Source organism: Dryobates pubescens, chromosome 10, assembly GCF_014839835.1.
Source record: "Dryobates pubescens isolate bDryPub1 chromosome 10, bDryPub1.pri, whole genome shotgun sequence".
NCBI classification, from domain to species: Eukaryota; Metazoa; Chordata; class Aves; order Piciformes; family Picidae; genus Dryobates; species Dryobates pubescens.
Genome location: NC_071621.1, coordinates 21486213 through 21501671, shown reverse-complemented (window position 1 = coordinate 21501671; position 15459 = coordinate 21486213). Strand labels below are relative to the sequence as shown.

General features: G+C 41.1%; 1 protein-coding gene across 1 annotated transcript in view; it reads left to right on the top strand.

The window, feature by feature from the left end:
* The window catches only part of B3GLCT (beta 3-glucosyltransferase), a 54348-nt gene extending 39108 nt beyond the window's left edge, over positions 1–15240 (top strand). Inside the window, exons 11-15 of the mRNA XM_054164617.1 lie at positions 3284–3397; positions 5765–5864; positions 6815–6934; positions 9665–9809; positions 14343–15240. Of these exons, the coding sequence (XP_054020592.1) occupies positions 3284–3397; positions 5765–5864; positions 6815–6934; positions 9665–9809; positions 14343–14510 (647 nt within the window). The 3' untranslated portion in view covers positions 14511–15240. The remainder of the gene's footprint in view (positions 1–3283; positions 3398–5764; positions 5865–6814; positions 6935–9664; positions 9810–14342) is intronic.
* The last annotated feature ends 219 nt before the right edge of the window (positions 15241–15459 follow it).

Here is a 15459-nt window from a genome sequence, read left to right as displayed (position 1 = left end):
GTGTGTAAAAGCAGGATTCACTTCAGATACAACTCTTGTTTTACATACCATGTGTGATCATCTAAGAAAATTTAAAGACTGCAAACATGCATCAAGGTTCTAGATGTAGCACAAATAGCATATAATTAAGAGCTTAGAGCTGACCACCTGTAATTCTCTCTGTGGTATGGTGTTAAAACCTCCACTTGATCATAAGTATTAATACTTTAATAAATATCTGCATCAAGTCCTAGTCCACAGTTTCATGCAGATGTTCTTTTTTTTGGGAACATAAAATTTGACAGGAATTATAAAATACTGTGGGATTCAGTTTACAATAGGCATCAGTCTAGATGGAGACATTTCCATCCAAACAATCAAGGAAAAGAAAGAGGCTCTTTGCAAGTTGCCCACTTTAAAGACCATTTTAGTGAGGTGAGACTCAGCTCCCTGCTTCAGTGAACTTTTTTTGTGTTTATGCAAATGGAGACTCCACCAAAGCAATTGAGAGGCTTAGTCTGTAATAGCAAATAGTACTTTGTATGCTGAAGCACCCTATTGAGGTTGAGATCCTTGACTGGAGAAAGGTAAAACAGCTTCTTACAGGAAGGTGGGAAGCATTTTATGTATCTGTGATGCTTCTGTATTGGGGCCTCATTTTCTGACAGCTTTCTGGTTTTGGTCTTTTGAGAAACATTAAGTAGAACATTCTGACAAAATAATTTCCTGCCTACTTGTTTTCTTATTCTAGTTGGGAAAAAACCTAATGTTTGCATGATATTCTCTGCCATTTAATGCCTGATTATGCAATGTTATGTGATGTAATGTGACTTTTTATTACACTGGAGGTAGAGTTAATGCACTATGAAATTCCTGTCTTTGCCTTTCAGAACTCCACCATAATGTTATATGAATACAATTTTTAAAACATAATTCCCTTTGGATGTTTTATGCAAAAATTGAGAGCAGTTTTACATTCCTTTAAAACCTTTTAGAAGCAGCACTGGCCATTGCACAGTACTGCAGAAGTGAAATTATATTTCAGATACTAAAGCCTTTACCATTAGTGCGTTGAGTTCTTAGCACTCTGCGTTAACACTAAAATGAACTGAAAGGTAACTGTTATCAAACTGACTATTGGCCAATCAAGAAGAATAAATCCTTCAAGTCCCTCTCTGATAAGAGAGGAAAAAAGTGAACAAGTAGGTAGGCAGCAAACATCAAATTAGGTGGTGAATGATTCCAGCAAGGGGATTAGAAAGTATCAGAATTATATAGCAACAAAGGGAAGTTATGTAAATATTTCATCCATTTGAAGAGCAGGTGGGTTGAGTGTAGCTGGATGCAAAGAACCCACCAAAGCCACCTTGTCGTTTCTCTTCTCAAATGGACTGGGGAGAGAAAATATGACAAAAGGCTCATGGGTTGAGATAAGGGCCAGGGCTATCTTTCAGCAAAACAGACTCAACTTGGGGAAATTAGTTCATGACTAATCAAATCAGAGTAGGGTAATGAGAAATAAACCCCAGATCTTCTCCCCACCCCTCCTTACTTCTTAGCTTTAACTTTACTCCAAATTTCTCTACCTCCTCCCCTACAGCAGCACAGGGAAATGGGGAATGAGGGTTGCAGTCAGTTCATCACGCGTCTTGGCTGCTTCTTCCTCTGCAGGACGAGGTCTCCTCACGCCCCGTGTTCCATTGTCACGTCCCTTTTGTGGGAGGCTGCCCTTCGGGAATAGACTGCTCCAGTTCTGGTCCGCCCCTGGAGTCAGAAATTTCTGCTAGGAAAACCTGCTTCACTGTAGTCTCCTCTCTTCAGGAGTCCACAGGTCCTACCAGAAGCCTGCTCCAGTGCAGACTTCCCACAATGTCACAATCTCCTTTGGGCATCCACCTGCTCTGACATGAGGTCCTCCATAGATTGCAGGGGGACTGCCAGCCTCACCATGGTCTTCACCATGGGCTGCAGGAAAATCTCTACTCCAGTACCTGGAGCACCTCCTACCCCTATTTCTTCATTAACCATGGTGTCTGCAGAGTTGTTTGTCTTAGATTTTTCACTCCTCTCTCTGGCTACAATTGCAGTTGCTAGCAACTTTTTTCCCCTTCTGAGATAGGTTAGCCCAGATGCACTACCACTGTCACTGATGGGTTTGGCTTTGGCCAGCAGCCGGTCCATCTTGGAGCTGGCTGGCATATTCATTCTTTTGGACATAGGGGAAGCTGCTACCAGTTTCTTAGAAAAGCCACTCCTGTAGCCTATTCACTACCAAAACCTTGCCATGCAAACCCAATACAGCAGCAATGAGCTATTCAGAAGCATCAGAGTTATATAGCAGCAAAGGGAACTTACATAAATATTTCCTCCATTTAAAGAACTAGCTGCTACCAGTGAGATCCACTGGATGGTGTCAAAGAACATAAAGCAAACAATGACAGCAGAATGCTGTGCTTCAGAACAGTTGCTCATCTAAGACCTGACTACTTAATTTTTTTAGTGGGGGGAAAAAAATATCATTATTTTAATCTGATAGTTCTCTTCCAAACACTTTGCAAGCATTTGGCTTTTTTTGTGTTACCCATAGGTTATTCACATTTGGATGCAGTTTAAACATTCGTAGCATCATTATTAGGATTTTGTAAGATCAATTTTAAATGAATGGCAAACTAATAAAAAAGGTATTCCTTCTGTAGAGAAGCATTAATCAGCCTTCCTTTGAATAGAATCTCCATGGGATCAAAACTGGTTGTGTGGTATTTATAAATGGCCTTTTAGGAGTGTGTCTCCAGTGATAGATGCTTTTGAGCGTTGACACATCATTGCTGTCAGATATGATGTGCATTACACACCTGTAGTATTTTGGAAGGTGCATTTGTTCACTGTCTGATTCAGAATATTTTATCCTCTCTGCAGTTGCATGTGCTGTGCAGTAGTTCTAATACTGGAAGAGTGATTGATCTCTAAGAGTATTCATGCCAATGTGCTATGTCTACCACACCCAGTGTGAAAGTAATGAATTCCGTACTGTGGTTAGCATAAATGTAAACATCAGAGTTTTAAAAAGAGGAAAAAAAAAGAGTAATTCTATAAATAAAACTGCCTTGACTGGCTTTCATAAAAATGTAAAATTGTTTCTCTCCAGATACTGTAGGAAAGGGAAAAGGAGCCATGTTGCTGTATTTGAAACAGCCTTTTCATTACCGTGCAAAGGAACGTGTCAGTTAACAAGATGTATAAATGTTTGGAGCAAGTGTTTATTTTAACCAAGTTATTTGTTTCAATGTCAACCATTGTTTTGCAGTACCAGTTGTAAAGCAGACCTGGGAAAAAGAAGCTGCCCTTATTGAATACTACAGTGACTATGCAGACATCTCCATTCCTACTATAGATTTAGGCGTACCTAATACCGACAGAGGTGAGCTAGTAACTGCTGTTGTCAGTTTCGTGCAAATAACCGTCTAAAGTTGGTGGATTTTATGGATGGCATGTATATTTCATATGTAGTACATAACTTAGAAATTCTGAAGTTCTGTGGCACATTTGTGCAGCCTAAACTAAAGGAACTCTTTTGCCACACAGGAAATGGATGGAGAGTGCATTTTGCTGCATAGGCAGAATGTTCTGTTTAGGAAGAATAGCTCTGAATATGAAAGCATGGTACACTGATACACTCCAAGACTCAAGAATTGATGTTATTACACGGGGTAGGATCATGAGTAAGAATATCAGTAATTGCAGAGGTCATAGTTATTTCAGAAGTCTCATAAATATATTTCAGATGGTGGCAACTGGTTATGGAGCATAAACTTGCCATGTGGCATTCAAAAATTGCATGCTTGTGCCTAGCATGTCTTGATTTAAGCACAAAACCCAGATGTTAAGATTGGAAGATCTTTTTATGGCAAACAGCATGGTTTCAAATTAATTTGTATTTGAATAGGAAAAAGATGTGGATATGGTGGCTTCCATAAGTTTATTCATTTTAGAATATTTTCTTTTATTTCATCTGTTGTTTCCAGGCTTATAGTCTTTGCTGCAAGCACTTACCTTCTGCATTAGAGGTGTCCATGCTGTGGCCTATTAGCTTTATCTCACCTCCTAGGTCAGTCGTTCTGCTGTCTGGATTACTTCCAGCTGCCTTTTTAATTTGTTTTGGTCCTCTACAGAGTCTGTTAGAGGCAGGGAGAAAATAGACAAAGATTTCCATTTATACAGGTGCATTGTGAATATTTTCACATGTGCAACCAGTGAATATTTTCAGGAGGCAACAGACCTTCAGGGTATGTGTGCATCATCTGCGGCAAGTACTAGTCACACCAGGTGGAAGGGAGCTTCTGTGTTTGGCCTTTGAGCACTGCTGTGGGACCAGTGGGCTGCTGACATTCTAAACTAAACAAATTGTGCTGAAGTGTGCCCTAACAATATTTTTGTCCATCTTTCATAATGGAATGGAATAGAGAAACCTTGGTATTAATTTTGTAAATGTCCATCTGTCAGTCTGCATGAAATTCATAGTTTCACAAAATCAGCAAACCAGATCTTCCTCCATTTCTCAAGCACAGAGTTACTGCATTTTCTCAAAACACATTTCAGATGTAAGAAGCTTCAAATATAGCACCCAATCTGTATTTTTTAAATGATTGTCATATTAATAGCATTAATTGCTTTAGATGATCAGCTGTGATCTAGATGAATGAAGACTGCAAGTAGACTTTTCTGATATATCTGGTACTTCTTGTTTCTCTTGTCCTGCTCATTCTGAACAGGGCTATTTCACTTCTCCACTCCTAGTGAAGGATGTTTTACCTCCCACCTTTATTACAGTCTTGTGATACATGTTAAGGCCTTTCCTTGGAAGAAGTTACCATGATCTAAAATGCTGCTGCTGAGTATGGTAGCTTAATGTAGGCTTAAATATTTATATAAAAGCATATGAGCCTGCCTGACATATCATGAAATGCTATGAAAATGCCTGGAGTATTTTGCAGAACATGTTTCTATCATTGCCTCCTCATTTTTACAGTTTTGAATTAAGAGTAGCAGCTCATCCAGTATTGTCCAACAGCTTAACCGAGTAAAGCTGGAATAAAGCTTATCTTTCAGGTTTCCACAATTCAAAGAATTTCTGTGCTTGAACGTTCTTCAAAACCATGCTCCTGAGTAGAAAGATTGGTTCTGTTGGAATAGTCTGCAGAATTATAGAATGGCTTTTGTTGAAAGGGAACTCAGAGATCATCTACTCCAACCTGCCTGCCTGCCTGCCACGGGCAGGGATGCCTCACAACTAGACTTGGCTGCTCGAGGCCTTATCCAACCCCAGGGAGGAGGCATCCACAGCCTGCATGAGCAACCTGTTCCAGAATCCCAGCACCCTCTTACTGAAGAACTTCTTCCTAACATCCAGTCTAAACCTATTCTGCCTCAGCTTAAAACCATTCCCTCTTGTCCTATGGCTGGACACCCTTATGAAAGGTCCCTTCCTGTAGGATCCCTTTAGGTACTGGAAGGCAACTTCAAGGTCCCCCCAGAGTCTTCTCTAGGCCGAACAACCCCAGCTCCCTCAGCCTATCCTCATAGCATCTCTGTGGCCCTTCCCCAGACTTGCTCCGACACACACCATTCAGCACAGTGAGGGATGTGGTTAAACTTGCATCTCAAATATTTTGCCAGTCATTTCCAAAATGTTTTGTGTAGTGCAGTGAAATATTTACTTAATGAATGATTGTTTATTACAAAATCTCATTTTGTTTACAGGCATATTCTGTTATTTCTCCTCATTTAGGTCACTGTGGGAAAACTTTTGCCATTTTGGAAAGGTTTTTGAATCATAGCTCTCCCAGAATTCCTTGGCTAGTCATAGTGGATGATGACACACTGATAAGGTATACATTGCAGCACTTCAGGAATTACCACAGTTCATGTCAGTAGGAGTTTTAGCAGAATTCATCTCTTCTGTATTTAAGAGATACAGATGTTTTATTAGTTATGTAGCTTTATATTCCTGTAAGGGGCAAAAAAAAAGGTACTTTTGGCATTTCTTGACTGATACTAAAAACAATGTAATCTTGTAACTTGGTATAAACTAGGCATATTAGTTTTCTTGTGTAATCATATAGTCTGAATGTGATCCCCTGTTGTGATTCTTCAGTGTAGGTATGTCTGATCTTGTTGGTTGTAGGCATTTGCTAATATGCTTTCCAAGATGTATTCCTCACATAAATGTGTTGTAAGCTAAGGTTAGTTGTCAGAGACAACTAGAACAGTTGTCCAAGGACTTGCCTTTGTTAGAAAATGAGTACCTGTTCACATGAAAACTAACTGTGCATTATGAACAAAATAAGGCACAGTGGTTAACCAGCAGGTCATGAATATGAGAAGAGGTAGTTCAGGACAATACATTAACGAAGAAGAGGAATTGTTAAGAGGCTGTAATTGTAGATAAAGCAATATTTGTGTAACTGAATCTTTGGGTTTGGTTTTCAGTTCCTGGGGGGGAAAAAAGATAATTTGCAAAGATTTTACCCTTGCTCAGAAAAAAATAATTTCATGTTTTCTCTGGGATGTGACAATTCTGCTGAGTTTTGCTGCCTGCCTCAGAAAAGTTTTGGAAGCTGATTCACCATTTGTGCAAATGTGGCAGTCGTCTCTCACAGGAAATAACCCATCTTCAAGTTCTGTTCCAACAGTTTGCACCTCTGCTTTTTGTAGAATTTCTCATATAATTTTTGTGCCATTTACTGGAATGCCACTTAAGCTAGTCTGGGCTGTTTCAAAAGGAAAGTCTGTGTGATTGATTTATTTAGTTACTTTAAAATGGGTTTTCATCCTGTAGTATCTTCAGACTCCGAAAATTACTCAGCTGCTACGACCCCAATGAAGCAGTGTTTCTTGGAGAACGCTATGGCTACGGCTTGGGAACAGGAGGATACAGTTACATCACTGGTGGAGGAGGGTAATGTGTTTAAACTCTCGCTGAGATCTATGTCGGTCCCTGCTTTGAGCGCAACCGTTTTGAATGACAGCACTGCCGCAAAGGAGACACACACAAAACAGGAGGCTAACGGCCGCTGATTTATTAGGATTAAATCTGTTCTCCTTCCAACACATAAAATTACAGGTTTGGATGTTGGCTAGGAAAACAGTGGTGCAAAATGTGCACACAGCTCACTCGTAAAAGGAAAATCTCCCACGGATGCATATATTTATCTACACTCACCAAGGGCAGGGGGAGGTGCGAGGTTCCTTAGGTTCTGTTCTAAAGGGGAGAAGTTCTGAGCTGCAAAGGCTGTTTCTGTGGAGCAAGAGGGAGAGAGCTCCTCTCCATAGCAGAGCTCTATTTATACCCCTCTCGTTTGACTAGTCAGTTCCTCAATTAGTTGGGTCTCCAAGAAAAGAAAAGGACTTTAGACCTGGGGGCACCAGAAATACAAAGCTGATAAAGATCAGCTCTTCACAAGCCTCACCTCGAAGTCTTTCCTGCTTGGGGCAGGAGTGGTTGCAACTGCCACAAACACAGGTTAGTTCCAGTAGAAAGAGTGGTGTTTCCTAGTACAATTAAAATGTAATGATGCTCTAAGACTCAAATATCCTAACTAGGAAGAGGTTGTGCTGCCTGTCAGGAAGAGATTTTAGAACAAACAGTGGAGGATGGTGTGTGGTTCAGAAGGGACTCTTTTAGATGACTGATTCTGTGAGCTGGGTGCCTATTATCAGTTATCTACAGCACATACTCTCTTGATAAAGTATCACAGAAGTATCTGTTTGGAAGAGAACTCGAATACGATTCAGTCCAACTTTTGACCCAGTACTGAGCAGTCAAGACTAAACCCTGTCCCCAGGCACCAGGTCAACACACCACTTGAACACCCCCAGAGATGGTGACTCCACCACTGCTCTGGGGAGACTATTCCAATGTTTGATAACCCTTTCAGTGAAGGAATATTTCCTAATACCTAACCTAAACCTCCCTTGGTTCAGCCTGTAACCATTTCCTCCAGTCATCTCTTGCCACCAAGGAGAAGAGGTTGGTCCCCTCCTTGCTCCAACCTCCCTTCAGGTAGTTGTAGAGAGTGATGAGGAAGCCCTTAGCTTCCTCTTCTACAAACTGAACAACCCCAGCTCCCTCATATGCTCCTCATAGGCCATGTGCTCCAGGCCCTTCAGGAGCCTTGTTGCCATTCATTGGACATGCTCCAGTACTTTAATATCTTTCCTGCAGTGAGGGGCCCAGAACTGAACACAGCACTTGAGGTGTGGCCTCACCAGTGCTAAGTACAGGGGGATGATCATCTCCCTGCTCCTGCTGGCCACAGTGTTTCTAATACAATTCAGGATGCCACTGGCTTTCTTGGGCACCTGGGCATCTGATAGAATCCATTCTGTGTACTCAGAGGCCATCTTGCGTGTGATTCAAAGTCTAGTAAGCAGAGACAGTTGGAACAGTTGGCTTTAAAAATGCCCCTGTGATCCAGACTGTTAGGAAGTTTGCAGGAGAACCACAAGCAGCACACCTGGGGACAGAAATTGCTATAATGGGAATAATTGTTTCAGTTTTCTTTCTGTGTCCAAGCATGGAGAAAAATGGTCTTGATTCTCCTTTTGGTTTTGAACTTCATGTGATGACTTAGGGAGATTTAAGGAATAAAGATTTAAGGAATGACTGTTTAGAGTTCTTTAATTGCTACAAGATAACTAACCAGACCATACATTTGAGTAAAATAGATGAGAATGTCCCTTTGAAATCCTGGCTAAATCTAGGAGGAATTGTAAGCTGCAGTAAAAATGGTGGCTACCTAAGTATTTGTTTGGAATAACATCAATTGACATAATTGGTGTAACTAATTTTCACTGTATTGCCACAGGTCAGCTGCCCAAAAAGGCTTTCCTTTTCTCTGCCAACTGTTCTTTTTCCAGTCCTTTAGCCAACCCCACAGAGCATTGGCTACCATCCATGAGTCAGTGTAGAGATAAAGCTTTGGGCTATCTCTCACGTTCAGCTATGTTGAGAGCTGGCTGGACAGCTTTTACCTCTGCAAACTGACTGGATTCTCCTTCTCCATCCTTCACCTCTGCAACTTGGCATGTCGGACTCCACATTGCAGACTTCCACCTTGGCTTGTTCCCAACCAGACGACAGGAACAGTCTGGGAACAAAGCATGTTTCTTTTCATCATCAGAAAGGTCATTGTAAGGAGGAGCTTCCTCAGCTCGAGTTACTCTCTCCTCTGGAGGTTTAGCACAGTTAATGCCTTCAGGCCAGCTTGTGATCACCCCCACCAGACCAGGTCTCTCAAGATTTCCCATTCAAGCTTTCTGTGTTATCAGAGCCATCCACTTGGACCATGTGGCATCTGTGGCATGGTGTGGTGTAGAACCTTTACCTTTGAACATCCAATTCAAAACTGGCAATCTAGGAGCAAAGAGAAGCTGTGATGAAAATCTGCAGGTAGCTTTAAAGGCACAGCCCGAAACTGCCACACTGCATAAAGTAATTACCTTACAGAAAGCACTTCTTGCTCTACTCATCACTACTGAAAGTTTGACATTTCAGATGTTTTTGTACCAGAGGGTTACATTTTGTCTTTACATTTTTATGTAATTTAGTAATATGTATTAATTCCTGTCATTTGTCTTCTCTAGTAGCTGTTGTCTTATGTATTTCCTTTGCTCTTTCTTCACTCAGGATGGTTTTCAGCAGAAGAGCTGTTCAGAAGCTGCTTGCTAGTAAATGCCGATGTTACAGCATGGATGCGCCTGATGATATGGTCCTTGGGATGTGTTTCAGTGGCTTAGGAATCCCCATAACACACAGTCCACTTTTCCATCAGGTCAGACAGTTATTTTTACTAGTATTTAAAATATGTTTCATTCTTTTAAGCATAGATATAAAACAAGACTCATAATTATTGCAAATTCATCAATATTGCAGACTTGATAATACCTAATAGCAGTAACCAAGATGCTGCTGTTACACCTATTCCTCTCCAGAATGAATTGGTCAAGCAGATAAGAATATTCCCAAACATTGGATTACTACAATGCTTTAATAGTTTGTTAGATATTTCAGTTACCCTATGACTGCATTCTATAAAAATTGCAGTCAGAGATGGGAACTTTAAAAAATAGAATGAGCAAATCCAAGTGCCAGGTGCTGCACTTTGGCCACAGCAACCCCATGCAGAGCTACAGGCTGGGGTCAGAGTGGCTGGAGAGCTACCAAACAGAGAGGGACCTGGGGGTGCTGATTGACAGCTGCCTAAACATGAGCCAGCAGTGTGCCCAGGTGGCCAAGAAGGCATCCTGGCCTGCATTAGGAATAGTGTGACCAGCAGGAGCAGGGAAGTCATTGTGCCCCTGTACTCTGCATTGGTTAGGCCGCACCTTGAGTCCTGTGTCCAGTTCTGGGCCCCTCAGTTTAGGAAGGACATTGAGACCATGTCCAGAGAAGGGCAACAAGGCTGGTAAGAGGCCTTGAGCACAAGCCCTATGAGGAGAGGCTGAGGGAGCTGGAATTGTTTAGCCTGGAGAAGAGGAGGCTCAGGGGAGACCTCATTGCTCTCTACAACTACCTGAAAGGTGGTTGTAGCCAGGAAGGGGTTGGTCTTTTTTCTCCAGCAACCAGCACCAGAACAAGGGGACATAGTCTCAAGCCGCACCAGGGAAAGTTTAGGCTCGAGGTGAGGAGAAAGTTCTTCATTCGGCATTGGAATGGGCTGCCCAGGGAGGTGGTGGAGTCACTGTCCCTGGAGGTGTTCAAGAGGGGATTGGATGTGGCACTTGGTGCCATGGTCTAGTCATGAGGTCTGTGGTGACAGGCTGGACTCGATCATCTTTGAGGTCTCTTCCAACCTTGGTGATACTGTGATACTGTAAGAGCCACATGCTTTGAATATATGTGATATGCCCTCTAAGAAAAGAAGAAAACCCCCAAAACCACAAGACAAAGAAAAACCTAAAACCAACCACACCTCAATACTTTTCTCTTCAGATAATGAGGACTGAAATTTTTCAGCATGTTTTCTCTACTTACCCATTTTTTCTGCTGATTCAGTGTTTACTATTCTGAAATAATCTCATCAATGAGGACAAAACATGTAAAATTATTTCCAGAGCTGTTCTTTTTGCAGTGGATTCTGAAGAATAGTGAAAAAATGATAAATTACCTGATCTTTGGAGGTCCCTTCCAACCTAAACCATTCTATGATTCTGTGCTAGCACAAGGGGGAAAAAAAAATGTCACAAACCATGATGTTCTTGTAAGCATATTCTCTAGTTTGGGAGAGGTGGGTTGGGATAGATTTGAGTCTTCTTTCTGTCTTCCTGACTGTTTAATGATCTAACTGTAGTGTCGCAGTGGAAAATGCGACGTGTTGGGTCTCAGAGAGATTTGCTGCTTCATAAACTAAATAAACAGTTTTGCCTTTCTCCCATGGCATTAAAGAGAAGAAGCACTTAGGATTTTTCCCAAACTTTGCACATCTTTCTTTTTTTTTAAATCAATATAGTGTTCAATGTTTTTCAAGTGCTAACATAGTTAAAAAGCTGTGAGGCCTGTGTATCTGAATGTGAACTGAGATTAAGATAGCAGACTGCTTGAAAATCAGTAAATTGCCATGGAATTCAAAGCAGCTGTTGGGGGGGAGGGGGTAAAGTTTGCTATTTAAGTTATCTGCTTCTCCTATATTAAAATTCTCTGATTACATTTACTATTTAGAGAAATGGGCAGATTGAGAATGCATTATTCAGTATTTTAATTCCTTGTCCATATAAAAAAACCCCTCATGTGTTTCCTGGTTTGTTAATCATCACTAACTCCTTTCAGTATAGAAAGCAAGTAATGCATCCTCTAAAATCAAACAAGTTATTGAATAATTTGTACTTGCACAGGAGTTTAAACAAAAAACCATAACCCACCTGATTAGAAGAGTCTCAGGAAGAACAAAACTCATTGTACAAATTCGTAGGAACAGTCTTCCTTGTAGAGTGTGCATTTAATACTGGATCATTTTCACAGAATCACACAATGATAGGGGCTGGAAGGGACCTCAAAAGATCATCCAGTCCAACCCCCCTACCAGAGCAGGATCACCTATACCATATCACACAGGAACACATCCAGGTGGGTTTTGAATATCTCCAGAGAGGGAGACTCCACAACCCCCCTGGGCAGCCTGTTCCAGTGTTCTGTCACACTCGCAGTGAAGAATTTCTTCCTAACATCCAACCTAAACCTCCGCTGGTACAACTTGAGACTGTGTCCTCTTGTCCTGCTTGGGAGAAGAGACCAACCCCCACCTGGCTACAGCCTCCCTTCAGGTAGTTGTAAACAGCAATAAGGTCTTCCCTGAGCCTCCTCTTTTCCAGGCTAAGCAACCCCAGCTCTCTCAGTCTCTCCTCATAGGGTTTGTACTCCAAACCCCTCACCAGCTTTGTTGCCCTTCTCTGGACATGTTCCAACAACAGTAACTGTGCTAGCTGACTGATTTCCTGTTTGCTTATGTGCCAGGTGCATCACTGAATCACAGAGTGATAGGGGTTGGATGGACCTCGAAAGATCACCTAGTCCACCCCCTCTGCCAGAGCAGTATCACCTAGAGTAGCTTACACAGGAATACATCCAGGCAGGTTTTGAATGTCTCCAGAGAAGGAAACTCCACAACCTCTCTGGGCAACCTGTTCCAGTGTTCTGCCACTCTCACAGTGAAAAAGTTTTGCCTTATGTTCACATGGAACCTTCTATGCTTCATCTTGCACCTGTTGCCCCTCATACTGTCACTGGACTTCACTGAGAAGAGCCTGGCTCTGCCCTCCCAACACCTTTCACATCTTTATGAACATGAATGGCGTCACCCCACAGTCTCCTCCAAGCTGAAGAGCCACAGCTCCCTCAGCCTTTCCTCCTAAGGCAGATGTTTCAGTCCTTTAATCATCTTTGTGGCTCTGCACTGGTCAATTTCAAATAGTTCCCTGTCCTTGAACTGAGGGGCCCAGAACTGGATACAATATTCCAGATGTGGCCTCACCTTTTGATGTAATGAGACTCCTAAAGAGAACCTTCCCATGCTGAGTGGCAGACAGGATTGTAGTCTCAGAAAATCTGCACAAAAAGCAACCTATTGGCTTTCACAGAATTCCAAATACAAATTCTAGCACAAAAGAACAAGAAAGATTATGATAAAAAGTAAGGAAGAAGAAATTCAAGGACTTGATATCTTATGGTCAACCACCATATAGAATAAGAATTATAGTTATTAGAGCAGATCTCACTCTTCTAGAATTGTGAAGACACTAAAATTTTGTCTATAGCTCAATAAAGAGCTGATTGATTTTCAAACAGCAAGAATCTTTCATCTCAGATACCTGAAAATGGTCTCTAGTCAAACTCTTCAGATTTTTGAAACCTACATGCTCATTAAAGTTGGTTTTCTTTGAAAGTCTTGAGACTCCCTCTTGATTTCTCCAATGGCATTTTAAAAATAAACACTCTGTGTTTAAATATCAAACAAAAAACCCAACACCACATATTCAGAGTTCTTGATGACAAATTGTGCTGCCTGAATCAGAAGTGTGTACAGAACTGCATGAAGAACACAGCATACAGAATTGATTAATACCAGAATGAATAGGTGAAGCACAAAGTGTTAAATCAGTTACCAGCTTAGGCATCAGATCACTGGCTCAGTGTCCAAATCACTTAGTTTTCTTCTCGTGTTTTACATCTAGAAGAAAACCCCAGTGTGTGTCTTCCATCCATTTCTCTTTACAAAGACTCTATTTACAATGGAAATACCTAGCTATTTTACCAGGGATCACTATAGCTTTTTATATAATGATGCACTTACATGCCATTAAACTGTCAGAGGAAATGAAACATGCCTGGTGCACTAAGAAGTCAGCTGTATTGCGTAGCTCTGTTGTAATTCTTTTTTTGACATAACTGGGTAAAGAATAACTGCAGTTCCCTGGCACCACAATACTTCCTGCATTTGGTAACCTTTCTCCATCACAAAACTGATCTCAGCTGCTTATGGCCTTATTAGGATCCTACAATCACGGTGGCTGTGCTGGCAACTCTTGTGAAAAGGAGGAGCAAGGGAATAATACTAAAAAGAATTCTGTCATTATTGAACCAAAACTGTGTATTTGACAAGATGCAGTACAAATTCTACACTGTCCCATCTTTCACTTCTGTTCATTGGTTCTGACCATTTCATCCAGAGAAATAGGGTATGTTTAACATGTGTGTGATGACTGCAGAGCTAAATTAATTCCTATCAATTAATTTAATAGAATGAGGTCAAACCCCCTTTGTCACCATCTTGTGTGTTTTCTCCATGCTAAGGTGGTTTATTCTTTCTCAGGCAAGGCCGGTGGACTACCCAAGAGACTACCTTTCTCACCAAATTCCAGTATCCTTTCACAAGCATTGGAATATTGATCCAGTGAAGGTGTATTTCACATGGCTGGCACCAAACACCGAAGAGCCACCTAAAGCAAAGAAAGTTGGACATAACAGAGAGGATTTATAAGCAATAGACTGTAACTGCGGACGAGGGACAGTCACTACTGTGATTTTTGTGTTGTCGTTGTGTTCCTGTTGCATTGCTTCAGAGCAATGGGAGAAGGCACCCAATTGACTTTTGGATTCTTTTCTTAAACTTGGTTTCCTTCTGAAATGTTTTGGAGCTTTGTATACCAATGAATTTGACACTTTTAAAATGTCTCATACAAGTTTGTCTGTGTTCTCGTTTGAACTTCGAGTCGGCATCCATTTACATTTCCTTCCTTTGTTCTACCAAAAGCTGAACTCATGTTTTTGGGAGCCTAACACTGAACTTGTGTTGAACATCGATTGAACATCATCTCTCACTGACAGCTCTCTAAACTGTTTCAGAACAGATTCTTGATAAATCAGAGAGCAGCCATGAGTTTGTTCCTCTGACCAGCAGCTAGATTGTGTGAAGGCTTTGTACTTATTTAAAATAGATATAAAGTCTTTTATACTCATTTAAAATATAAATACTTCATTTCTTAAGACAGATGGACCAAGCACGATCTACTGTTGTATCTTTTATGTGAGGAACATCGTGTTCAAAATAGAAAAGAAAGGTTCGGGACAACGATTTCTTAAGTGGCCACGGGAGGTCACTGTGGCTCCTTCAGAAACCTGAGTCACTGTGTCTCTCTTTGGCAAGTATAAATTCCACTCTTAGGGACTTTTGCAGAACTAACACTTCAGCGTTTCTGATGTGTGCATTTCCATAGCACATCGATGCCAACTTTAAAAAGGTAGTAGTATTCCTAATTTATATCATCAAGTAATTTTATGTAAAGAGTGATTCATATTTAAAATGTTCTTGGTTTTTGTTGTTGGGGGTTTTTTTTGGTCTTCTTTGAGTAACTGTAAAAATGTTTGTACAAAACCTGGCTTTAGTATGTCCTAAACTAATTTTATATTGTAAAACTGCTCCTTTTGAG